Source organism: Schistocerca cancellata, chromosome 4, assembly GCF_023864275.1.
Source record: "Schistocerca cancellata isolate TAMUIC-IGC-003103 chromosome 4, iqSchCanc2.1, whole genome shotgun sequence".
Taxonomy (NCBI): domain Eukaryota; kingdom Metazoa; phylum Arthropoda; class Insecta; order Orthoptera; family Acrididae; genus Schistocerca; species Schistocerca cancellata.
The window spans coordinates 636,393,863-636,419,983 of record NC_064629.1 but is presented as its reverse complement, the minus strand read 5'-3'; the positions used below and the strand labels follow the sequence as shown (position 1 = coordinate 636,419,983).

General features: G+C 42.6%; 1 protein-coding gene across 1 annotated transcript in view; it reads right to left on the bottom strand.

The window, feature by feature from the left end:
* Positions 1-26,121, bottom strand: part of LOC126184357 (adhesion G protein-coupled receptor L4) — a 443,528-nt gene that overhangs the window by 79,040 nt on the left and 338,367 nt on the right. Inside the window, exon 10 of the mRNA XM_049926737.1 lies at positions 9,656-9,959. Within this exon, the coding sequence (XP_049782694.1) occupies positions 9,656-9,959 (304 nt within the window). The remainder of the gene's footprint in view (positions 1-9,655; positions 9,960-26,121) is intronic.

The following is a 26,121-nucleotide window of genomic DNA, read 5'->3' as shown; positions in this document are numbered from 1 at the left end:
TTTCATTAAAAATTATAATTATTAAATTATAATTATTCATTTTTGTATAACTCACAAACAGCCCTGGCTTCTTCCCGCTTTATAAAAAGTTGCTTCATGAAGATACTCGTTTGCAAAGGAAATTGACCAGTTAGATCATTGATTGACTGTTCCGTTGGTTCTTGGTAGAATGAAACACGCACAACACTGGTGTAAGATTCTATAATATTTATTATTTGTTACACGAACAGGTTTTCAGCTGTTACGTCATAATCTGGTGCAAAGGTAAGTACATGGTGCAGCGAAATTTTGTTGGATCAAAGATTTTAAACTAGTGCATGTACAGAGTATCTCCATTTCCAGAGATGAAAATGTTAATGTTAGAATAGGAATAAAACAAGCGAGGTTATTTCAGAATAAATGCGATTTAAAATTATTTAACTCAAATAAAATATGTGACACATTAACTAATGAACTATAGACAAATTACAACAGTTGTAAATAGAAGAATATAATTGAAAAATTAAACTTAGGTGGTATATTCCAAAGAAGTGGCTGGTCAAAATTATCTTCCTTCAAACAGATGAGATATAGTATTGATATTAAGCAGCTGAGTGATGCAGCTATGACTATACAAAGTAAATTTTTTTTAACACAAGGAGAGAAATTACAATACTGGAATAAAGGAAATGGAGCATGTGAGTAAGAGGGGTAATTTACAACAATGCCTCCATCGGATTATGAGTAGTGTGTGTGAAATCTTATGGGACTTAACTACTAAGGTCATCAGTCCCTAGGCTTACACACTACTTAACCTAAATTACCCTAAGGACAAACACACACACCAATGCCCGAGGGAGGACTCGAACCTCCGCCGGGACCAGCCGCACAGTCCATGACTGCAGCGCCTCAGACATCTCGGCTAATCCCGCGAGGCTATGAGTAGTATTTGCAATTAGAAGTGATGAGTAATGGGACTGTGTATGGTCATTCAGTACTAGGCTTGGGTTGATGGACATGTGTATATTAATTCACATTATTTCAAGACAGTTTATCTTCCTTCGTATGTCCATGTGATGTAATACTTCACGTTTCACCTTACCACTTCTAAGTGCACATGCTACACATAATCCCATCCAGGCCATGTTGTAAATTACCCCATGCTCCATTCGTTTTATTTCAGTTATTATAATTTCTCTTATTGTGTTAAGAAATTTTTGCTCTGTATAATCACAGCTGCATCACTCACCTGTTTAATATCAGCATTATATCTCATTTGTTTTTAATTTGTGATCAACTAATGACAAGATTATTTTGTTCAACCACACCTTTGGAATATGTCACCAAAGCTTATTGTTTAGCTATGTTCTTCTATGTGCAACTGTTGTAATTTGCCTATAGTTCATTAGTTAATGTGTCACATTTTTATCTTAGTTAAATATCTTGTATCGCATTTACAACGAAATAACCTCGCTTGTTTTATTCCTATTCAAACATTAACATTTTCGTATCTGGAAATGGAGATACTCTGTACATGCACTACTTTGAAATATTTGATCTAACAAAATTTCAGCACCACGTACTTTCCTTTTTACCTGACGATGGCGTAACAGTCGAAAACTAGTTCGTGTAACAAATAATATATATTGTAGAATAGTACTACAGTGCTGTGTCCGTTTCATTCATAATGTAGTTAAGCATTTGTAATCCAGCATGTTATTTTATTCACGAAATGTCGCCAGAGTACTAATGTTTTCAGTTAGCACTACATTTAGTGAGTAGTAATGAATGGGGAAGTAGTGGTGATTAAAAACATTTGCTGAATACTAAGAAGAAACCAGGCAGAAATAGTACGAGAACAAACAGTGAGGTGGCAAAAGTCATGGTATGGCGATATGCACATATACATATGGCGATAGTATCGTGTACACTGGATATAAAAGGGCAGTGCATTGGCGGTGCTGTCAGTTGTACTCAGATGATTCGTGTTAAAAGGTTTCCGACGTGGTTATGGCCGCACAACTGTAATTAACAGACTTTGAACGCTGAATGGTAGTTGTAGCTAGATGCATGGATATTCCGTTTTGGAAAGCGTTAGGAAATTAAATATTCCGATGTGCACAGTGTCAAGAGCGTGCGGAGAATACCAAATTTCAGGCATTACCCCTCATCACAGCTAACTCGGGAATCAATGGCCTTCACTTAACGACCGAGAACAGCGGAGTTTGCGTAGAGTTATTTGTGCTAACAGACAAGCAACAATGAGTGAAATTAGCACAGAAATCAACGTGGGATGTACGACGAGTGTATCCGTTAGGACAGTGACACAGGCGCCTGAGGGGGCCCAGGCCCCCTCAAAAATTTGTTTGGCGGTGCGGAGCCTCCCCCCCCCCACCCCCCACCCCCAATAAATAACAAAATTATTAGTTATATTATGCTTTGTAAAATCAAAATTTATGCTGGAATTTTTTATTTTCCTTGTTTGACGATAGTTACCTTTTAAAATACATTCAGTAATGAGTTAAAACAAATAATTATTATGGTAGTAAGTAGGTTAACTGAAAACGAGTGGTGTGAATCACGATAGTGCTATGGTGCTGCGGGCACACTTAGAATTTGTCCCGGTGCGTGAACCTTCGCGTGAAGTTTGGCGCCGGCGGTCCAGCACTGCGGCTGCGGTAACATCAAAGGAACCGGAGCAGAAACGCCTGGAATTCTCTGCTTCGCATCGCCTTGACACTTCGAGACATTACGACGACCCCTTTGTATAAAGCCCACCCTGCTGTCGCAGTGATTCAGTGTGGATAGTTTCATTCAGTGCATGCTGCAGACGTGTTTAGCGTTCCGGCTTCAGTGTCTAGTGGGCTACTTTATATGAATATATTTTATTTCATTACTTTAGTCTCTTAGTGTATTGTGAATTAAGTTTGCAATGGATAAATTTGTTACCAAAAAGGCGCACTTGGAAGTTGATGATACAGCAAGTCAACCTCCAACAATTATTGTGTCGTCAACTGCGTCATCGCCTTCAGGCGAGAACCGTTCACAGCCGAAACCTGGACAATCCGGTAAGGGAAGATCATTTCAGAAGTCTTGGTTGATCAAATATACATGGCTAGAATATGAAGCATCTACTGAAAAAGTTGTGTACAAAACCTGCAAAGAGGCAGATGCTAAAAATCTATTATAATTTTCTTCAAAAACAGAAGATGCATTTACTTCCGTAGGGTTTTCTAACTGGAAAAAGGCTTTGGAAAAATTCTGTCTTCATGAAAATACGTTTATGCATAAACAAGATGTTCTGAAACTAAATTCTATCACTAACTGAAGTGTGGGCTCCCAACTGAATGAACAGTTAGATGGTGATATGAAGAAGGGCCGTTTAGCTCTTGAGACAGTTTTCACTACCGTTCAATTTCTATGCCGACAAGGACTAGCAATTAGAGGGCACGAAGATGTAAACTCATTTTTTTTTCAATTGTTGGAACTCAAAAAGAATGACATACCTGAGCTTAAAGATTGGTTAGGGCGGTCGGGGTATAAGTGGACGTCCCACGATATTCAAAAGGAGATCATTGATCTACTAGGTAAGTCTGTGTTGAGAAAGGTACTGGCTTCAATCAAGAAGACTGAACATTTTTATATTATGGTTGATGAAACAAGTGATTCTTCGATTCATGAACAAGGGTCATTTCGTATTCGTACTGTCGATAATTCCTTAATCATCAACGACGACTTTATTGGCTTATATGAGACCCCCAACACTGACTCACAAACTCTGTTTAGTATTTTAAAAAGTTTTCGCTCGTCCTGATTTGTCAATGGATAACTTAAGAGGACAGTGCTATGATGTTGCCTCTAATATGAGAGGTAAGTTCAAAGGACTAAAAAAATTAGTTTACATATACAACCAAAAGCACGTTATGTGCACTGCATTGATCACAGTTTAAATTTGACAGTTGTAGACAGTCTCCGCCATCTTACGTCTTTGAGGGATATTGTGGCTTTAGCCAAGGACTTGATAAACACCGTAAGGGAATCCAACAAAGTGATGGGACTTTTCAGAAGCATACGCTGTGAGAGCGCCAACGACCAAGCTGGTCTACGACCCCTTTGCCTGACTTGATGGACTATGCGAGCTTGTAGTATCTTGAGAACCAGACGAAAAAAACCGAGGCAGGTTACAAATGTGCAGGCTACCTTGAGTCAATGTTACAATTCAAGACTTATTTCTTTTTACATCTTAATTGCCATGCAATGAACCCAGTAGAGGATGTCAATGAGAAAATTCAATGCCCTTATCTAAGTGTTGTTCACATGGAAAAAATACATGAGGGCTTGATTTGTATATCGAATGGAATGCGTGATAGTTTTGAACACTGTTGGGAATTGTGTTTAAAAGAAAAATCTCACAAGTTGATGATCCTTCACTTTCTCGGAACTGAAGTATACCAAAGAAGTATGAAAACAACGAATCCAGCTCAATGCACACTTTCAAAACCCCAAAGGAATACTGCACAGCTATTTACATTGAAGTTTGTGAAACGATGCAATCTTGCATTACTGAGCGGTTTGCTTCAACTGGACTCTCGCAGGTTTTTATTTAATGAACCGTGATCCTTATTCAAAGTAAGCTTAAATTAGCTATTTCACTTATTAATCAAAGTGCTATTACTGGGCGACAGCAATATTTTATGTTTTATTCTTTTAATGATAGTTTACGATTTACTTAAATACAATTTCAGTCTTCTCAGAGCTATATATTCACTGATCATATGAGTCTAAAATGCTTACAAAAACTTTAAAAGCCACTATTTTTCATCTAAAATTTACAAACTTTCCCAGGACAAGACCCCCAGTATGGGCCCCCCAATATTTTTTATAAGTCGGCGCCCCTGGACAGTGAGGCGAAATTTGGTGTTAATGGCCAGCAGACAACCGACATGTGTGCCTTTGTTGACAGCACGCCATCACCTGCAGGCCCCTCCTGGGCATGTGACCACAACAGTTGCACCATAGACGACTGGATAACTGTGGCCTGGTTAGATGTGTCCAGATTTCAGTTGCTAAGACCTGATGGTAGGTTAGAGTGGGGCACAGAGCCCACGGTGCGGAAAAGCGCGTGACGTGACAGTTGGAGGAGGGTTTTAGCTTTAGCGAATCAAAATTTACGAAGTAAATAAGTATTTTTTATTTAAAGCTAAAACCCTCCCTCTCTCCTCAACGTTTTTTCTGTGAGTGGCTTCCATCTCTGACGTGCACTTCTGGAACATTACGACTTATCAGTCTACGGCTGACGTAGCCTTTCCAACGGATCACGTAAACAATTTCTAGTACCTAATTTTTTTAGCTGTGCGAATTCGTTGTACTAGGAGGTTACCACATTTAGTGAACGTGCATTATAATAATCTTAAGATGTCACGTTTCAAATATCTCAGTTTCCCTGCTGTCAAAGGCCCTTTGGGGACAGATAGAGCGCTGAATGAGAGTTTTTTCCTTGCGCAACCCTACTGTCACGTCACGCGCTTTTCCGCACCGTTTAGTCCAGAAGACTTGCGTATTAGCTGTCAATTACTGCTTTACCTTTGCAGGGTGAAGATTATTAACGATTCTGGGCGATGGATTCCACTTCCGTTTTGGTGCAGGGCCACTGGTTTTCACCAACAGTTTTGATCAACGTTTTATATGGTCTTATACACAGCAACAAAGAGTCGGCGCAACACTGGTTGGATACCGTTTAAAACGGTCCAGGCATTGCTGAGATTTTCATTTTCGCCTTCGCTTAATTCTTCATATAAAATGCTCCATTATCTTTCTTACGTGACGGTTAATGTAGGCCTGTATCATTCATATTACACTATGCACATTTCTGAAGATTTCGTATGTGCTCGCTATTTTTGTATATCCTTCACATGGATAATCTTAAAGAGAAGTATCGTCGAGATTGAACTCAGCTGCTCATTTATGAACTGTTGAAAATGTAGAAGCGGTTCCTTATAAACCATCTTTAAATGTGGATAAGTTTCTATTGGCAATGAATCATACAAAACAAATCCTTTTACAATGACATGGTATTCCATATTATCAATTTCAGTGAAACACAACGCTGTTTTACAACGCTATATAAAGAAAATTATTCCACAAATCATGATGACACTTGACTTTCATTACTGATTTATTGATATTTATTGATATCGACCCAGTCTATGCGTCGTACCGATAGTTTTTCACTTTGCCCTCTTAGAGATTACTAAAGTGTTGATAGATATACACTGAGGTGGCAAAAGTCGTGGGATACCTCCTAATATTGAGTCGGACCACCTTTACCCTGGTATAGTGCAGCAACTCGGCGTGGCAAGGACTCAACACGTTTTTGGAAGTCCCCTGCAGAAATGTTGACCCATGCTGCCTCTAAAGCCGTCCATAATTGCGAAAATGTTAAGCGTGTGGGATTTTGTGCACGAGCTGAACTCTCAGATATGTCCTACAAGTGTTGGATGGGATTCATGTCGGACGATCTGGGTGGCCAAATCATTCGCTCGAACCGTCAAGAATGTTCTTCAAACCAATAACGAACAATTGTGTCCTGATGACGTGGTAAATTGTCATCCACGAAAAATTCCATCGGTGTTAAGGAACATGAAGTCCATTAATGGCTGTATATTGTCTCCAAGTAGCCGAACACAACAATTTCCAGTCAGTGATCGATTCCATGACATGCAAACAGAGACCACACCATTATGGAGCCAGCATCACCTTGCACAGTGCCTTGTTTTTTCTTTTTTTCCGTGCGACCAAACTGCTGTGGTCATCAGCCCCTAGACTTACACACTACTTAATCTAACTTAAAGATGATGTGATGATGATGTTTGGTTTGTGGGGCGCTCAACTGCGTGGTTATCAGCGCCCGTACAATTATCCAATCTTTGCTCAGTCCAATTTCGCCACTTTCCGGGATGATGATGAAATGATGAGGACTACACAAACACCCAGTCATCTCGAGGCAGGTGAAAATCCCTGACCCCGCCGGGAATCGAACCCGGGACCCCGGGCTCGGGAAGCGAGAACGCTACCGCGAGACCACGAGCGGCGGACCTCTAACTTAAACTTACGCTAAGGACAACACACACACCAATGCCCGAGGAAGGATTCGAACCTCTGACGGGGAAGCCGCGTGAACCATAACAAGGCGCCCAAGGCCACGCGGTAGTACTTTGTTGACAACTTGGCTCCATGCTTCGTGGGCTCTGTGCCTGACTCTAACCTACTGTCAGCTCTTAGCAACTGAAATCTGGACACATCTAACCAGGCCACAGTCTATGGTGCAACTGTTGTGGTCACATGCCCAGGAGGGGCCTGCAGGTGATGGCGTGCTGTCAACAAAGGCACACATGTCGGTTGTCTGCTGGCCATTAACACCAAATTTTGCCTCACTGTCCAGGGGCGCCGACTTATAAAAAATATTGGGGGTCCCATACTGGGGGTCTTGTCCCGGGAAAGTTTCTAAATTTTAGATGAAAAATAGTGGCTTTTAAAGTTTTTGTAAGCATTTTAGACTCATATGATCAGTGAATATACACTCCTGGAAATGGAAAAAAGAACACATTGACACTGGTGTGTCAGACCCACCATACTTGCTCCGGACACTGCGAGAGGGCTGTACAAGCAATGATCACACGCACGGTACAGCGGACACACCAGGAACCGCGGTGTTGGCCGTCGAATGGCGCTAGCTGCGCAGCATTTGTGCACCGCCACCGTCAGTGTCAGCCAGTTTGCCGTGGCATACGGAGCTCCATCGCAATCTTTAACACTGGTAGCATGCCGCGGCAGCGTGGACGTGAACCGTATGTGCAGTTGACGGACTTTGAGCGAGGGCGTATAGTGGGCATGCGGGAGGCCGGGTGGACGTACCGCCGAATTGCTCAACACGTGGGGCGTGAGGTCTCCACAGTACATCGATGTTGTCGCCAGTGGTCGGCGGAAGGTGCACGTGCCCGTCGACCTGGGACTGGACCGCAGCGACGCACGGATGCACGCCAAGACCGTAGGATCCTACGCAGTGCCGTAGGGGACCGCACCGCCACTTCCCAGCAAATTAGGGACACTGTTGCTCCTGGGGTATCGGCGAGGACCATTCTCAACCGTCTCCATGAAGCTGGGCTACGGTCCCGCACACCGTTAGGCCGTCTTCCGCTCACGCCCCAACATCGTGCAGCCCGCCTCCAGTGGTGTCGCGACAGGCGTGAATGGAGGGACGAATGGAGACGTGTCGTCTTCAGCGATGAGAGTCGCTTCTGCCTTGGTGCCAATGATGGTCGTATGCGTGTTTGGCGCCGTGCAGGTGAGCGCCACAATCAGGACTGCATACGACCGAGGCACACAGGGCCAACACCCGGCATCATGGTGTGGGGAGCGATCTCCTACACTGGCCGTACACCACTGGTGATCGTCGAGGGGACACTGAATAGTGCACGGTACATCCAAACCGTCATCGAACCCATCGTTCTACCATTCCTAGACCGGCAAGGGAACTTGCTGTTCCAACAGGACAATGCACGTCCGCATGTATCCCGTGCCACCCAACGTGCTCTAGAAGGTGTAAGTCAACTACCCTGGCCAGCAAGATCTCCGGATCTGTCCCCCATTGAGCATGTTTGGGACTGGATGAAGCGTCGTCTCACGCGGTCTGCACGTCCAGCACGAACGCTGGTCCAACTGAGGCGCCAGGTGGAAATGGCATGGCAAGCCGTTCCACAGGACTACATCCAGCATCTCTACGATCGTCTCCATGGGAGAATAGCAGCCTGCATTGCTGCGAAAGGTGGATATACACTGTAGTAGTGCCGACATTGTGCATGCTCTGTTGCCTGTGTCTATGTGCCTGTGGTTCTGTCAGTGTGATCATGTGATGTATCTAACCCCAGGAATGTGTCAATAAAGTTTCCCCTTCCTGGGACAATGAATTCACGGTGTTCTTATTTCAATTTCCAGGAGTGTATATCTCTGAAAAGATTGAAATTGTATTTAAGTAAATCGTAAACTACTTCATACTTCTTTGGTATACTTCAATTCCGAGGAAGCGAAGGATCATCAACTTGTGAGGTTTTTCTTTTAGAGACAATTCCCAAAAGTGTTCAAAACTATCACGCCTTCCATTCAATATACCAATCAAGCCCTCATATATTTTTTCCATGTGAACAACACTTAGATAAGGGCATTGAATTTTCTCATTGACATCCTCTACGGGTTCATTGCATGGCAATTAAGATGTAAAAAGAAATGAGTCTTGAATTGTAACATTGACTCAAGGTAGCCTGCACATTTGTAACCTGCCTCGGTTTTTTTCGTCTGGTTCTCAAGATACTACAAGTTCGCATAGTCCATCGAGTCAGGCAAAGGGGTCGTAGACCAGCTTGGTCGTTGGCGCTCTCACAGCGTATGCTTCTGAAAAGTCCCATCCTTTTGTTGGATTACGGTGTTTACGGATATTGGTTACGGATAAATTTCATCATCCTAAAGGCAGTCTCAGGCAAAACACAAACAGATTTTTCGATTAAAACAATCATTCAGTGTCAGAACGACAGTTTTTCACCTTGGCTTCGTAATCTACACTGTCTGGAAGATTTGCATACATTAGGTATGTTTACAATAATTAAATAATGAAAAATTCTACCACTGCATTATGAGACGTCATTAGGATGGCAAAACTTCCAGGTTGATAGCAACGACAGCTGGAAATGTTGTTGGCTCCATTGTGTGTCTTGCAGCCTTCTATATTCCAAGAATGCTCAACCTGAGCAACGCTTGTCACTGCGCAAGTACTCTTCCATCTTAAAGGGTTGTATTCTTTTATCACTTGTTCCATTTCAAGATCCACTTGGAAGGTACCAGGAGCCGGATGGAGCAGTGATCTGCCATATCCTAGTTGGACTGTTACAACTTGTGAATTGATTTCATACTCCATTTCAGTCCCATCCCTGTTTACAGAAAGAAAAATACATATGTATTAGCGTTATTATACAGTTTCGTTAAGTTAATGTTATATATAAGACAAGTAGATATTCTCTGAAACAAAAAGCAAAAGCAACATGGAAATCAAGAATTGGTCTATCAACTTGTATATGAGGAGCGTCATTGCCTTGTTATATGGGGAACGCCGTTGTGACAATATACGAAGAGTGTTACAAAAGTGATGTGAGTGGCAACAATGTTCATGAACCGACACCGCTGTTGAAGTGCACTGTTCCACCGTTCACTTCGTCCTTCTTAGATTTTCTTGATGAAGAGCCATACTGTACAGGAACCAGCTGTCTCCTAACTTACAAGTGGCTGCATAAAAGCTTTTTTTGTACGTTTCCTAAGGCATTTAGTAAGGAGACCGGTGTACATAATTTAGACTCTCGTGGGTCTCTGTCATCAATTGAAAAACGGATTTCTGATACTCCTCACTTTCGTCTATCGTTTTATGTGTGTTCGAGGTGTAGAGATGCTGAATTGTCGCTTTGTCGTATGATGGAAGGGTCTCTAGCAGATGTAAGGTTGACGTGTCCCAGTTTAATTAGAATTCCTGTGATTTTTTAAGTTTTTACGCCCTAAAGAGTATTTCATGAAGTTTCAGGCTTTCAGCCGTATGAAGTCGACATCTTGCCATGATATCTCAACTAAATATTTAGACTAAAGCACTTACCTTAAGATCGCTGAGTGGTCGTTAGTCAAAAAATCATGGCAAGATGTTCGTAGGATAGCAGGGTTAGTTCCAGCAGAGATAAAGATCTTATCCCAAGGCCACTTCTGATCTCATGATACACCTGAGTCAAGTGAGTTAGGTATATTCAAGGCCACATTGGATAACCACTGTCCTGCCCATACACCTGAGGCACTTGCATGTGGTTCATTCAAGGGCATGATGTAACCCGATACTAGTGATGTAGTCGTTGGATTGTGTGTTGCAGTCGAACTCAGTACATAACATGAAACCCCATCCACGCTTCTTGGGGCAGTTGCATGACATAAAACATAAAACAGCGAGGAAATGAAGGTCACCCCCCACCCCTCCACCCTCCTGCTGGGGATCACTACCCCCTCCCTTCTCCTCACCCTTTGACGAACATGAATGAAGCTTCCCACCACTAGAGCAAACGCGTGGTCCTATTGGCAGAAATACTGTAATTTAATGGCGTCAAGGCATATAGTGCAAAATCTTGGTAAATATTAGCAAAATTTGTGAAATTTGTTACGAAGACACTTTGGCATTGCAGTGTTGACTGTTGCAGGGCTGAGTTACTTAACGTAATGATGTCATGGCATATTCTGAAAAATGGTGAAAAATGTATCCAGTAACGTGCAAGCCTCGAACATATTTATTGAAAAGCACAACCTAATTTCTAACTTTGGTTGCTGTGAATTTGTAGATGTTTCGCATTTCGAAATTTGCAAAATGGAGGAAATTTTAGTCCATTCATTCCTCAAGACACGCGGTGTTGACTGTGGCACGACTGAGTTACATAACGTGATGATGTCATGGCATATTCTGAAAAATGGTGAAAAATTTATCCAGTAACGTGCAAGCCTCCTCTCGGTAAGGAGACACCATGGGCAGTAGAGTGCACACTGCACCTGCCACGACATTGCCACAGAAATACAATATCTAAGGCGAGCAGCGGTTCACAGGCGCTTAATATTTGTCTGTGACCGGCAAGAGCTTTGGTGTGTTGTTGCAGAACTGTGGAGCACAATCATTGTAAACAACAAGATGAAGTTGCCGCAGCTCAGTGTCTGCTGTGATAATCACCTTTCTCCGCTATTTACATTTTTAGACTGATTTTCCCCCTGAATACTCATGCCTCAATTCTAAGATACATGTAAATAAGATGTTGAGCAATTACAGCAGGTCATTATTTTAATCAAATACGCCGATATTTTACGTTAAATAATTTCTGCAATTGGAAGATTTATGTAAAAACGATGGTAAACAATTACAAAAGGTCATTATTTTAATCAAATATGCCGATATTCTGCGTTAAATAATTTCTTTAAGGCAGTCTCATCAGGGTGAAAGAGATGGACATCAAACTGTACCTTGAATCCTTCTTTCAAGTTTCTCTCGTACAGTTTTTTTTTGTATCGTTAAAGCAGCAAGAACTCTGACCATATCCTGTATACCACAGTGTCATTGAAAGTGAAGCACAAATCAGCTAATATCTCAGTCATAGGTTCTCCCTCTACATCACATAGACGCACTTGTAAATACGGGACTAAACAATGACAACACAGCATCAATACAAACCAAGTCTTGTCCCAATTTTATTAGCGTGTGACATCATTATAAGGATGCCTTAGAGTCGTCTGGCACTATAGGATTATAGTATATTCGTATGTAGTTTATGCAGGTTTATTACCAGTAGTGTGGAGTAGTGGGGTTGCAACAAATAATGTTATGTGTTTGAATCAGGGAGGCAAATTGTAATGACAGGTGAACTGTCTTCATTCATAGCTAAGATCGTTTTATTTTGAGTACACTTGCATTTAGCATCAGATGTTCCATTGCCAGCAGGATAGTCAGGTCTCCCCACTGAGAACAGAGATGTATAGATGTTCTTTGGATTCTCAGATTCTACTGTTATGGGGACAATGATTTTTAGCTCTTGGGAAACTCTGATAGGTAAATTTTAGGGAACATATGTTTAAGGAAGGTTGTGCAATGATTGTACACCACACCATCATACATCCCACATTTATTAATCCATCTTGGCAAGAGTCTCAGGATGACTATCAGTTACCATTAACTGATGTATTTTCCGTAACAAAATACGAAAATCTGAATCACTTCCCAAAAAGTGTTATGCAAATGACAAAAAAATAATAGTTTAGATGGATCATGATGGGTAATCTTAGGCCTCCTTACGATGGAATATTGATATTAGCACAACGTGGTGGAACTGTAAGACATTTCCACTGTTTGTAGCATTAAAGCACCCAACACACATGGAAAACATGAAGACCCTACAAATTCCATAATGTGGTTTTACCACCCATGTCAATATTTGTTCTACTTTTAGGAGTCACAACCTGAAGTGTTATGATCATGTGATCAACTTATAATACATACATTGCTGTCTGTAAGACTCAAGATATAGTTGCAGGCATCAATTTGTAACCTATCTTTATATCATCATATTCCACTGAAAATGTTAGTATTCTCAGTGAGTACCGAGATGGAAACACTCTGACACACATATACAATATTATTTTGATATTCGCAGATGTATAGCTGTTCTTTGCATTCTCAGAATTACTGTCAAGGATACAATAACATTCCCTAGATTTTTTCCATATTATTAACATTGTTTATGTGATAAAAAGGTTTCTCTGGTGTAATGTGTGTATTCTTCATACCCGTCCTTAAACTTCTTGAACTTTATATTACATGTGGACGTTTGTACTGTATGCTGAGAATCATGAAATTCCTCACATTCCCTCTTGAGCATGTTTAGACTTTTGATTGGTAAATTGTTATATGTTGCACATCCTTGACTTCTGTCACGTTTCTTATCTTCTAGGCTATGGATCAGAAGGTGCTAGTTTTCAGTCGCATGTCAATCAGTCTTAATATTTGTATTTGTTACTTCTCTCAATTTTCTAGTCATATTCTCTCTGTTTCTGTGTGGACATGTGTGTGTGTGTGTGTGTGTGTGTGTGTGTGTGTGTGTGTGTGTGTGTGCGTGTGCGCACGCATGTAGAGTCAAACACTTTAGTTATAAGTCAAGATATAGTTGCAGGCATCAATTTGTAACCTATCTTTATATCATCATATTCCACTGAAAATGATATGGTGTAACTGTAACACATTTCCACTGTTTGCGGCATTAAAGCACCCAATACACATGGAAAACATGAAGACCCTACCATTTCTCTTCAGCATTCCCCCATTAATCACCCGATGCTTGGAATGCCTTTAGTATAAAAATATGATCAGAATGCCAATCACCAGTAAATGAATGTTTTTTGATGAAGATTGCTGCTGACAAATCGATTTCCACGTAGTTTACCACTTTAGAAAATAAATGTACATGAAATATAATCATCCTACAGGTTTAAAGAAATTTGATAAGGAATATAAAGAGTGACTGTCGGTAAACCTACATATTACCTCTAATTTCCAGTTCTGTCACTGGGCACAAGAGAAATTACGGGACGATGACAGATTTTTGGCACGCGTTCTATTTAGGGATGAAGCGCCATTTACGAACAGCGGTAACGTAAACCGGCATAATATGCACTAATGGGCAACGGAAAATTCACGATGGCTGCGACAAGTGGAACATCAGCGACATTGGCGGGTTAATATATGGTGCGGCATTATGGGAGGAAGGATAATTGGTCCACATTTTATATTTAAAAAAAAAGGTTCAAATGGCTCTGAGCACTATGGGACTTAACGTCTGAGGTCATCAGTCACCTAGAATTTAGAACTACTTAAACCTAACTAACCTAAGGACATCACACACATCCATGCCGGAGACAGGATTCGAACCTGCGACCGTAGCGGTCGCGCGGTTCCAGACTGAAGCGCGTAGAACCGCTCGGCCACCAGCGGCCGGCCCACATTTTATCGATGGCAATCTAAATGGTGCAATGTATACTGATTCCCTACGTAATGTTCTACCGATGTTACTACTAGATGTTTCACTGCATGACAGAATGGCGATGTACTTCCAAAATGATGGATGTCCGGCACATAGCTCGCGTGCGGTTGCAGCGGTACTGAATAGCATATTTCATGACAGGTGGATTGGTCGTCGAAGCACCATACCATGGCCCGCACATTCACCGAATCTGACGTCCCAGGATTTCTTTCTGTGGGGAAAGTTGAAAAATATTTGCTATCATGATCCACCGACAACGCCTGACAACATGTTGCCGGCCGGAGTGGCCGAGCGGTTCTAGGCGCTACAGTCTGGAACCGTGCGACCGCCACGGTCGCAGGTTCGAATCCTGCCTCGGGCATGAATGTGTGTGATGTCCTTAGGTTAGTTAGGTTTAAGTAGTTCTAAGTTCTAGGGGACTGATGACCTCAGAAGTTAAGTCCCATAGTGCTCAGAGCCATTTGAACCATTTGAATCACCATAGTGCACGACTGGCATAGATACCACCGTATTGATTATTTTGTAAAAAAATTTTGAAATGTAATTCGGATATAACGAATGGTCAGTCGTCCAACAGAGCAATGAAACCAGATTCAAGACACAGAATTCCATTGAGAGATAGTCTACAATACAAGTGTCATTATAGCTGTTTTGATACTATATTTTGCCATGAGCCATGAGGTAAGGGGTTCGAAGGAGGGGTTGTTTACAGATGTTGTTGTTATGGTCTTCAGTCCTGAGACTGGTTTGATGCAGCTCTCCATGCTACTCTATCCTGTGCAAGCTTCTTCATCTCCCAGTACCTACTGCAACCTACATCCTTCTGAATGTGCTTAGTGTATTCATCTCTTGGTCTCCCCCTACGATTTTTACCCTCCACGCTGCCCTCCAATACTAAATTGGTGATCCCTTGATGCCTCAGAACATGTCTTACCAACCGATCCCTTCTTCTGGTCAAGTTGTGCCACAAACTTCTCTTCTCCCCAATCCTATTCAATACTTCCTCATTAGTTATGTGATCTACCTATCTAATCTTCAGCATTCTTCTGTAGCACCACATTTCGAAAGCTTCTATTCTCTTCTTGTCCAAACTATTTACCGCCCATGTTTCACTTCCATACATGGCTACACTCCATACAAATACTTTCAGAAATGACTTCCTGACACTTAAATCTATACTCGATGTTAACAAATTTCTCATCTTCAGAAACGCTTTCCTTGCCATTGCCAGTCTACATTTTATATCCTCTCTACTTCGACCATCATCAGTTATTTTGCTCCCCAAATAGCAAAACTCCTTTACTACTTTAAGTGTCTCATTTCCTAATCTAATACCCTCAACATCACCCCACTTAATTCGACTACATTCCATTATCCTCGTTTTGCTTTTGTTGATGTTCATCTTATATCCTCCCTTCAAGACACCATCCATTCCATTCAACTGCTCTTCCAAGTCCTTTGCTGTCTCTGACAGAATTACAATGTCATCGGCGAACCTCAACGTTTTTATTTCTTCTCCATGGATTTTAATACCTACTCCGAATTTTTCTTTTGTTTCCTTTACTGCTTGCTCAATATACAGATTGAATAACATCGGGGAGACGCTACAACCCTGTCTTACTCCCTTCTTAACCACTGCTTCCCTTTCCTGTCCCTCGACTCTTATAACTGCCATCTGGTTTCTGTACAAATTGTAAATAGCCTTTCGCTCCCTGTATTTTACCCCTGCCACCTTTAGAATTTGAAAGAGAGTATTCCAGTCAACATTGTCAAAAGCTTTCTCTAAGAAATGCTAGAAACGTAGGTTTGCCTTTCCTTAATCTTTCTTCTAAGATAAGCCGTAAGGTCAGTATTGCCTCACGTGTTCCAACATTTCTACGGAATCCAAACAGATCTTCCCCGAGGTCGGCTTCTACCAGTTTTTCCATTCGTCTGTAAAGAATTCGTGTTAGTATTTTGCAGCTGTGGCTTATTAAACTGATTGTTCGGTAATTTTCACATCTGTCAACACCTGCTTTCTTTGGGATCGGAATTATTATATTCTTCTTGAAGTCTGAGGGTATTTCGCCTGTTTCATACATCTTGCTCACCAGATGGTAGAGTTTTCTCAGGACTGGCTCTCCCAAGGCCAATGGAATGTTGTCTACTCCGGGGGCCTTGTTTCGACTTAGGTGTTTCAGTGCTCTGTCAAACTCTTCACGCAGTATCGTATCTCCCATTTCGTCTTCATCTACATCCTCTTCCATTTCCATAATATTGTCCTCAAGTTCATCGCCCTTGTATAGACCCTCTATATACTCCTTCCACCTTTCTGCTTTCCCTTCTTTGCTTAGAACTGGGTTTCCATCTGAGCTCTTGATGTTCATACAAGTGGTTCTCTTATCTCCAAAGGTCTCTTTAATTTTCCTGTACGCAGTATCTATCTTACCCCTAGTGAGATAAGCCTCTACATCCTTACATTTGTCCTCTAGCCATCCCTGCTTAGCCATTTTGCACTTCCTGTCGATCTCATTTTTGAGACGTTTGTATTCCTTTTTGCCTGCTTCATTTACTGCATTTTTATATTTTCTCCTTTCATCAATTAAATTCAATATTTCTTCTGTTACCCAAGGATTTCTATTAGCCCGCGTCTTTTTACCTACTTGATCGTCTGCTGCCTTCACCACTTCATCCCTCAGAGCTACCCATTCTTCTTCTACTGTATTTCTTTCCCCCAATCCTGTCAATTGTTCCCTTATGCTCTCCCTGAAACTCTGTACAACCTCTGGTTCTTTCAGTTTATCCAGGTCCCATCTCGTTAAATTCCCACCTTTTTGCAGTTTCTTCAGTTTTAATCTACAGGTCATAACCAATAGATTGTGGTCAGAGCCCACATCTGCCCCTGGAAATGTCTTACAATTTAAAACCTGGTTCCTAAATCTCTGTCTTACCATTATATAATCTATCTGATACCTTTTAGTATCTCCAGGGTTCTTCCATGTATACAACCTTCTATCATGATTCTTAAACCAAGTGTTAGCTATGATTAAGTTGTGCTCTGTGCAAAATTCTACCAGGCGGCTCCCTCTTTCATTTCTTAGCCCCAATCCATATTCACCTACTACGTTTCCTTCTCTCCCTTTTCCTACACTAGAATTCCAGTCACCCATGTCTATTAAATTTTCGTCTCCCTTCACTATCTGAATAATTTCTTTTATTTCATCATACATTTCTTCAATTTCTTCGTCATCTGCAGAGCTAGTTGGCATATAAACTTGTACTACTGTAGTAGGTGTGGGCTTCGTATCTATCTTGGCCACAATAATGCGTTCACTATGCTGTTTGTAGTAGCTTACCCGCACTCCTATTTTCCTATTCATTATTAAACCTACTCCTGCATTACCCCTATTTGACTTTGTGTTTATAACCCTGTAGTCACCTGACCAGAAGTCTTGTTCCTCCTGCCACCGAACTTCACTAATTCCCACTATATCTAACTTTAACCTATCCATTTCCCTTTTTAAATTTTCTAACCTACCTGTCCAATTAAGGGATCTGACATTCCACGCTCCGATCCGTAGAACGCCAATTTCTTTCTCCTGATAACGACATCCTCTTGAGTAGTCCCCGCCCGGAGATCCGAATGGGAGACTATTTTACCTCCGGAATATTTTACCCAAGAGGATGCCATCATCATTTAATCATACAGTAAAGCTGCATGCCCTCGGAAAAAATTACGGCCGTAGTTTCCCCTTGCTTTCAGCCGTTCGCAGTACCAACACAGCAAGGCCGTTTTGGTTATTGTTACAAGGCCAGATCAGTCAATCATCCAGACTGTTGCCCTTGCAACTACTGTAAAGGCTGCTGCCCCTCTTCAGGAACCACACGTTTGTCTGGCCTCTCAACAGATACCCTTCCGTTGTGGTTGTACCTACGGTACAGCTATCTGTATCGCTGAGGCACGCAAGCCTCCCCACCGACGGCAAGGTCCATGGTTCATGGGGGGGGGGGGGGGAGTGTTTACAGATAGACGAGTATATTGTGTAGGTTCATACACCTGTAATAGACGAAGATGCAAGACCTGTCCCATATATCCTCCCACCACCACCTACTCTAGTCCGGTCACAAACATTACCTACCTCATCAAAGGCAGGGCTACTGTGAAACCAGTCATGTGGTCTACAAGCTAAGCTGCAACCACTGCACTGCATTCCATGTGGGCATAACAACCAACAAACTGCCTGTCTGCATGAATGACCACTGACAAACTGTGGCCAATAAACAAGTGGACCACCCTGTTGCTTAGCAAGCTGCCAAACATGACATCCTTCAGTTCAATGAATGCTTCACAGCCTGTGCCATATGGCTCCCTCCCAACAACACCAGCTTTTCTGAATTGTGCAGGTGAAATCTTTTCCTGCAATATATCCTACGTTCCCATAACCCTCCTGGCCCTTCGTTAGCAATTATCCTCACCCACCCAGCCCCTTCCCTGTTCCCATTCCAGCACAACACAGCCCTCATTCCACCATCGCACTCAGTCTTTTTACATCTCTCCTCTGCCGCTAGCCTCCCTCGCCACCTCCCCCCTCCTTCCGTCTAACCTCCCAACTACACATAGCTGCCCACACTCTCTCCACCTCGTCCTTGCGCACTCCCCAATAGCACTGCACTGTCAGCCACCCCTACCCTACTATCCCTCCCCCTTCTTGCTCCAGACCCCTCCTTACCATCACCCAGTCGCCACTCCCACCATGCACTGGTGGTGCTGCTCGCTGTGCGGCTTGAATTGCCTGAGTCTGCAGTCATGTTTGTGTGTGTTGCATTTGCGTGTGCGTGCGTGTGTGTGTGTGTGTGTGTGTGTGTGTGACGTCTATTTTTGACGAAAGCCTTACTGGCCGAAAGCTTTATTTGTTACAGTCTTTTTGTTGTGTGCAGCACAGCATCTCCGCTATATGAGCGCCAGCTTTCCTTTTCATAACATTTTTACATTCCATACTGGCTTTTCCATCGTTGGAAACATATGTGTAACACAGATTTTCTGCATTGTTGTCGTTACGTCTGTCAGCCCTATCTTACCATGGTGCGGTGTAGACAGAGCCTAAAATAAATTGTTTTAAATAACATGATGGTTATGGGTAATGCATGTATCATCTACTTGAAGCTGTCACAATATTCCATTACAACACTCATTTGAGTGCCAATCAGTTCCATTTTTTAGCAAGACTTTTATTTTGTTTCTTTAAAATAATAATAATGCAGGATGGTAAATGTTAAACATTAAACTGTAGGACACTGACAGGTGCTAGCTGTCTGTTGTAGATAGCAGTACAGCCTCAGATAGAAACAACTCTGACGAGCCAATGCCAGCATCCTAACGTACCGCACAGGACTGCGATTAAATGGGAGCAGTTATGGGATGGTATAATACAGCCTCCCCCCCCCCCCCCCCTGAGAAAATGAGTTTAGAATCTGTAAATGGGTACCTCTAAAGAAATGTTAACCATTGAGAAAAATCGATTATCATCTAGATCCGTCACATCCAAAACTGCACGTAAAATAATTGCTTCTATCACAGCACAAAAATGCAAATACGTTCCTGTTTATGTCAAAGATTCTGGCCTCATTCTATCTTCCTCAGCATCTTCAAATATTTTCTCAAAAATTTTTGCACGTAAACATACTCGCTCTTTTTTAACATGCAACTTACCTCAAACTCCAACAAGCTCTCGTAACTGTAACTCACATGCACGTCCATCACTGTACATCGCTCATGCTCATCCACCTCCAGTTGCCTTTCTCACTCACCTATTCAGCCCAACTCATTGTCATCATCTCTTTCTGTCTCTCTGTCATTGACTCCTGTGTCACAACCACAGTCTCCTTCGCTTTGACCTACCACTAAAGTCTCCTCTCACTCTCACTATTTCCACCTTGCTCTCTCTTACTGCTAATATCTCATTCCCTCCTACTTACTGCAGCTGTCTCTTCTCACTGTCACTATCTCCCTCTTCCTCGTTGTCATTGTCATGTACTGGTTCAAATGGCTCTGAGCACTATGGGACTTAACTGCTGTGGTCATCAGTCCCCTAGAACTTAGAACTGCTTAAACCTAACTAACCTAAGGACATCACACACGTCCATGCCCGTGGCAGGGTTCGAACCTGCGGCCGTAGCGGTCGCGCGGTTCCAGACTGTAGCGCCTAGAACCGCTCGGCCACTCCAGCCGGCTGTCATGTACTCTATCCCTCATTATCACTGTCTCCCACCCACTTCCCCTGTCTATTTCTCTTTATTCTTCCCCATGGCACTGCCTCCTTCACTCTTTTCCTAGTGCTGCTCTGTAACTGTCAAGTATGTTCCACTGCTTCTGTGTCCTTCTCTTCCCCTCACACTGCCATTGTTCCCTTTTGTTCGTTCTGTAACACAATCGCTGTCTACTATCTTCCGGTATTTATTACTTTTCTGTCTATTTGCCATTGTCACTGGGTTCTTCTCTCTCAGAATAAAAAGTGCGACTATGTTCGCATGCCAAAATTTTTGTGAACATTTTTAAAGGTGCTGAGGAAGGTAGAATGAGACAGCTGGCACTCCACTTTTCAGTCAGAGTCTTTAAATAGAAAGGAACATATTAGCACTTTTGTGCGCCGGTAAGAGCCTTTTCTCGACGGTTCCCTTCTTTTCCCTGCTGCAGCAGGCTATGTAATTCATATGAAAAGAAATCTACTAGCCAATAAAATTTAGTTTATTTGTGTGAAATCGAAATAATGCTGAACTACTTTTACATCTCAGATAGGATTTTATGTGCAAGAAAAGTTTTGAATGTGTTTCAATATTACAATATGGGGTTCCCACATGACAGCGAAGACAATTTACAGCATATCTCTCCGTAAACTACGTTTTCGCCTCACGAAGGATTTTACGTTCGTGTTTTACGATATGTGTACAAGTAGGGTAACTTTGAACCTCTCTATCTCGATAAAGATATGAAGAAAATTTTCAAGGCTGTTCGAGATGGCGACAGCGAAAGTTTAGTACAAGAAGAAAAGGTTTTTTGATGTTTTCCGGCGAACGGTCCATGAATAAATGGCGCCTCCGTAAGTCCTATCAACCCCATCGTAGGCCACATCAAATGTACAAAGAACCAACCATTTTGCTCCATTTTCCTAGGCATGAGGAAGTGTGTAATATTCATACTTTGGCCCTGTAATGCTGGATAGTGATACGAAGATGATCCTTCTGTTGCATATATAAATGGTCCCTAGCCCAAGGGCTATCCAAAAACACTTTATCTTATCTTTTTATAGCCTATAGATCCCGAGGTTTGAACACCGGAAAATTCTGTTTTTATGCGAGGCATTTTGAAACAAACTGCTAAGTATGCTGTCATGCTGTCGCATGGATAACAATACAGCACCGAAATCATTATTGTTAAAGAAAAATCACAGCGAAGCCTCACATTACATACATGAAGCTAATGAAATAGTACAGACGTTTCATCTACTACAACATGCATGTTAACTTCCATCAACTCCGCTTGATATGTAACATATACTGTGCAGCAAAATTAGGGGACCACTATATCGTAACCTCATAATTGGCACCCATTGCGACGCATAAGTTTGAAATTTGCCTCAAACGTGCCTACACCCTTCGTTTGGTATTGTGCACAAGAATGGCGCCCTGCGACATCACGCTAGGGCTCAGCGACGCTTCAAATAACAAGGTGTTGACACATGCGAGAAAAAGGTCACAGCTCAAAGATTCATTGGTTAATGATGTCATATTGGCACCGAATTTCACTGCAATTCTGCCCAAAGCCACCGTGGAAGTACCACATGATGAGGAGGTCGCCACAGGCACTCTTACCCACATTTCACTCCTTTTCTTTCACGTCTCGGCGACAGAATCAGAACCGTGACACCCAGCGTTGAAATCATGCGGATTTCTTCTGAGTGCCCGAGGAGAACATTTCAGACGCACCGCCGCTCAGAATCGATACAAAAAAGTCTCAGGTTGTAGCATAAAAAGAGTCAATGAAACCACACCTTCCCTTGGAGCGTTGATTCCCACATACTTCGCTGCCGGCCAGCGGAATCTGTGGAAATCAACGCCCCAAGGGAAGATGACGCTCTTTATGTCACCACCTGAGGCCTTTTCTTGTCGATTATGAGCGGCGCTGTGTCTGAAAAGTTTTCCTCGCCCACCCAGAAGAGAACCACGTGATTTCAACGCTGGGTGTCACGGTTCTGATTTCCACCGCCGAGACGTCAAGAAAAGTGGTGAAATGTGGGTAAGAGGGGCTGTGAAGATCTTCTCATAGTGTGACACGTCCACGGTGATGTTGGACAGAATTGTGGTAAAATCTGGTGCCAATATGACATCATTAACCAACCTTACGGCTCATATGAGCTTTAGAGCTGTGGGCTTATCTCGCATGTGTCGACATCTTACTGTCTGAAGCGTCGCCGAGCCTGAAGGTAACGCCGCAGGGAGCCACGCTTATATATATATATATATATATATATATATATATATATATATATATATATATATATATATGTGTGTGTGTGTGTGTGTGTGTGTGTGTGAGAGAGAGAGAGAGAGAGAGAGAGAGAGAGTTTGTGTGTATGTGTTGTGTGACATCACATATCGATACCACCCCACAGGCATTAAAATTGACAATGGAAAGGCAAGTTTTCATCAGACGCTGACAGCGGTCGCATGGAATATGGTGGACCTAATGATGGCCGCTTGCTGAGCCATGCCTTTAGTAGCTTGGTACCACAAGGATTCTCTGCCGCCGCGATGGCCGGCGGTAACCAGACATGTCACTTGCACTTGGAGGCTCTTCACTACATGACGTTATGCAGATCCTACCTAGTCGTTGTTCCAACACCATCGTTTATGCTTTAGTTGAGCGGGTCTCATGCTTGTTAACAATGGTTGCTGGAGTCTATTTCTTGCTGCATTATTTGTAATGAGTCTGCGTATGTTTGGAGATACAAATTAAGTAAAATTTCTGCTTGCTGTATTATGTTGTTCGCTATTATTTCAGCTGATGTCCAGCTCTCCTACAGTGACAGTTGCTGTACCTCTCTGTACCCAACTTCTCCGTGACATTGTGTACAAAGTCGTACAGGACAATATATATAAAGGGTAGTCATCAATAAAACCGACAAATTGCAGGGACAATTCCTGACTGGAAATGGAGGGAAAAAAACCTATGAACATTTGTCTGGAAATGAATCAATGCCACTGTAGATGACACTGACGAATGACAGTTCCTCTGACGAAGTGTCATGTGTTCCTTGTGTGTTGCACGCTGTGTGATTGATGCACTGTTCTGTGAGCAGCAGAAACGGTCCAGTATTCATGTTGGGAACAAGCCGAGAGTCGTAGGGCAAGGGTGGCATGAGCATATTTTGTTTGTGTGGGTTGCATACATTCAGGAACAGACATACATTCAGGGCAAATCTATTTTTATGCTATTTGATTTATGACCCCCTGGGGTAGATTAATGATCCCTTGGTGATAACCCATCCTCCTGAGAATCCCACACTCCTCCTCCTTCCCTCCTCCTCCTCCACCCCTCAGGGAAATCCCCTCATCAATAAAATTACAACTTTGATATCAAATTAATCGACTAATTAATTACATTGATCAGTTAATTACTTCCTCTGGGTAATCCCCACATCCCCCACCCATTCCCCCCGGCCCTGCCGATTTGAGTCAGTTTTTGAATTGCTTGTGCTTTTGAATGAGGGAATGAGCACACTTTTCTTTGTCACTCTATGCCTGTGGGAAATCCCCAGCCTGCCTTCCTCCCTCCCAGGAACTCTGAACCGCTTTTGGTATCAAATTAGTTGACTAACTGATAAACCCAGTCGATAAAAATTGGCGGGAAATAGCTTAATTGAGGTACCTATTGTGCCACTTTTCCCTCCCGGTATTCTACCGCTGAACGTGAGCTGCTTTATGTCAGGCCTTTTGAGTCATCTTGTTCCATGGGAAGCAAGGCGCGGATGTTGTTTGGTGGCTGGTATCTTCTTTCTAAAACACAAATGCACAGATGTATTAACAGGGTTCTTTATTTACCAGAACAGAAAGCTACTTTTTAAGCTAGTTGGTGTGGTACAAGCTCCTCTGTAATGGTCCACGTTAGCCTCACTGCTGGTGAAGGACAAGTCCCACTATGTTCACTACTCTGGTCGCTAGGTACTGACTGACTCTGATTGCGACTGGGCTAACTGTCTGTTACTGCCTGAAACTGTAACTGACTCTCTCTGCAACTGGGCTGACTGTCTGTGACTGACTGGGCCCTCCCATGTGCTGTGGCTATCTAAATGTTTGTGGTCGAGAGAGCATTCATGACACATTACTTGCGAGTCTGTCTTTGGCCTGTCTCCTGATAGGCGCACTTGCTCCTGTGCCTATTATCGATCTTCTTGCAACCTCTTTCCTGGTAGGTGTCCTCGTGACAGCTTGCGCCAGCACAAGGCTTGTGTTATTCGTATAGCCCCTCTCCCACTCTAACAAACTGACTGATTAATTAATTAAATCGATATCCTTTTGTGTGGTGGCTGTCGGGGATTTCATCCCACATCTGTCCAGTTTATAAACCCTACTCTCACCTTTTCTGGATTTTTTCCTTGCATGCAAGGACTGGTATATTTGGCAGGAAATTCTGGGGCTGTCCAGGATTCGATCCTGAAACTGCCTGGTTTCCAAACACTACACCTCCCCCTCCTGGCATTTTTCATTGCGTCCTATTGGTGGATATTATGACTGGTATATTTGGACGGAAATTATGTTGGCTGCTGCGATCTGATCCCACAACCGCCTGGCTTCCAAACCCTACTCTTCCCCCTTCTGGAGTTTTTCTCTGCATCCTGTTGGCAGATACTGGCTGAAATAACTCCAACTTGTTGGGACCAATAAAGGTTGCAACGATCTCTGGCACATGCAGACCTGGTTGGCTCGCAGGAGCAGGATGAGGATCTGCTACTGTCTGTTCCACTCATCAATTTATTTGATGATGAAGACACCCAATATGTACCTGACTTGTAGAAGTGTGCTGAAGATTTCAAACAGCATGATGTAGTTCAGTACTGGACCCCAACATACGTACCAACCAACTGTGTAACATTCCAGAGATGATGCAAGGACAGGGACATTCTGAGCAGCCGTCTTCGGTTGTCTGCAGATGATGCTGCCGTTTATCGACTAATAAAGTCATCACAAAATCAAAACAAACTACAAAACGGTTTAGAAAAAGTATCTGAATGGTGTGAAAAGTGGCAGTTGACCCTAAATAACGAAAAGTGTAAGGTCATTCACATGAGTGCTAAAAGGAACTCAAACTTCGGTTACACGATAAATCAGTCTAATGTAAAAGCCGTAAATTCAACTAAATTCCTAGGTATTACAATTACGTTCAACTTAAATTGGAAGGAACACATAGAAAATGTTGTGGGGAAGGCTAGCCAAAGACTGCGTTTTATTGGCAGGACAC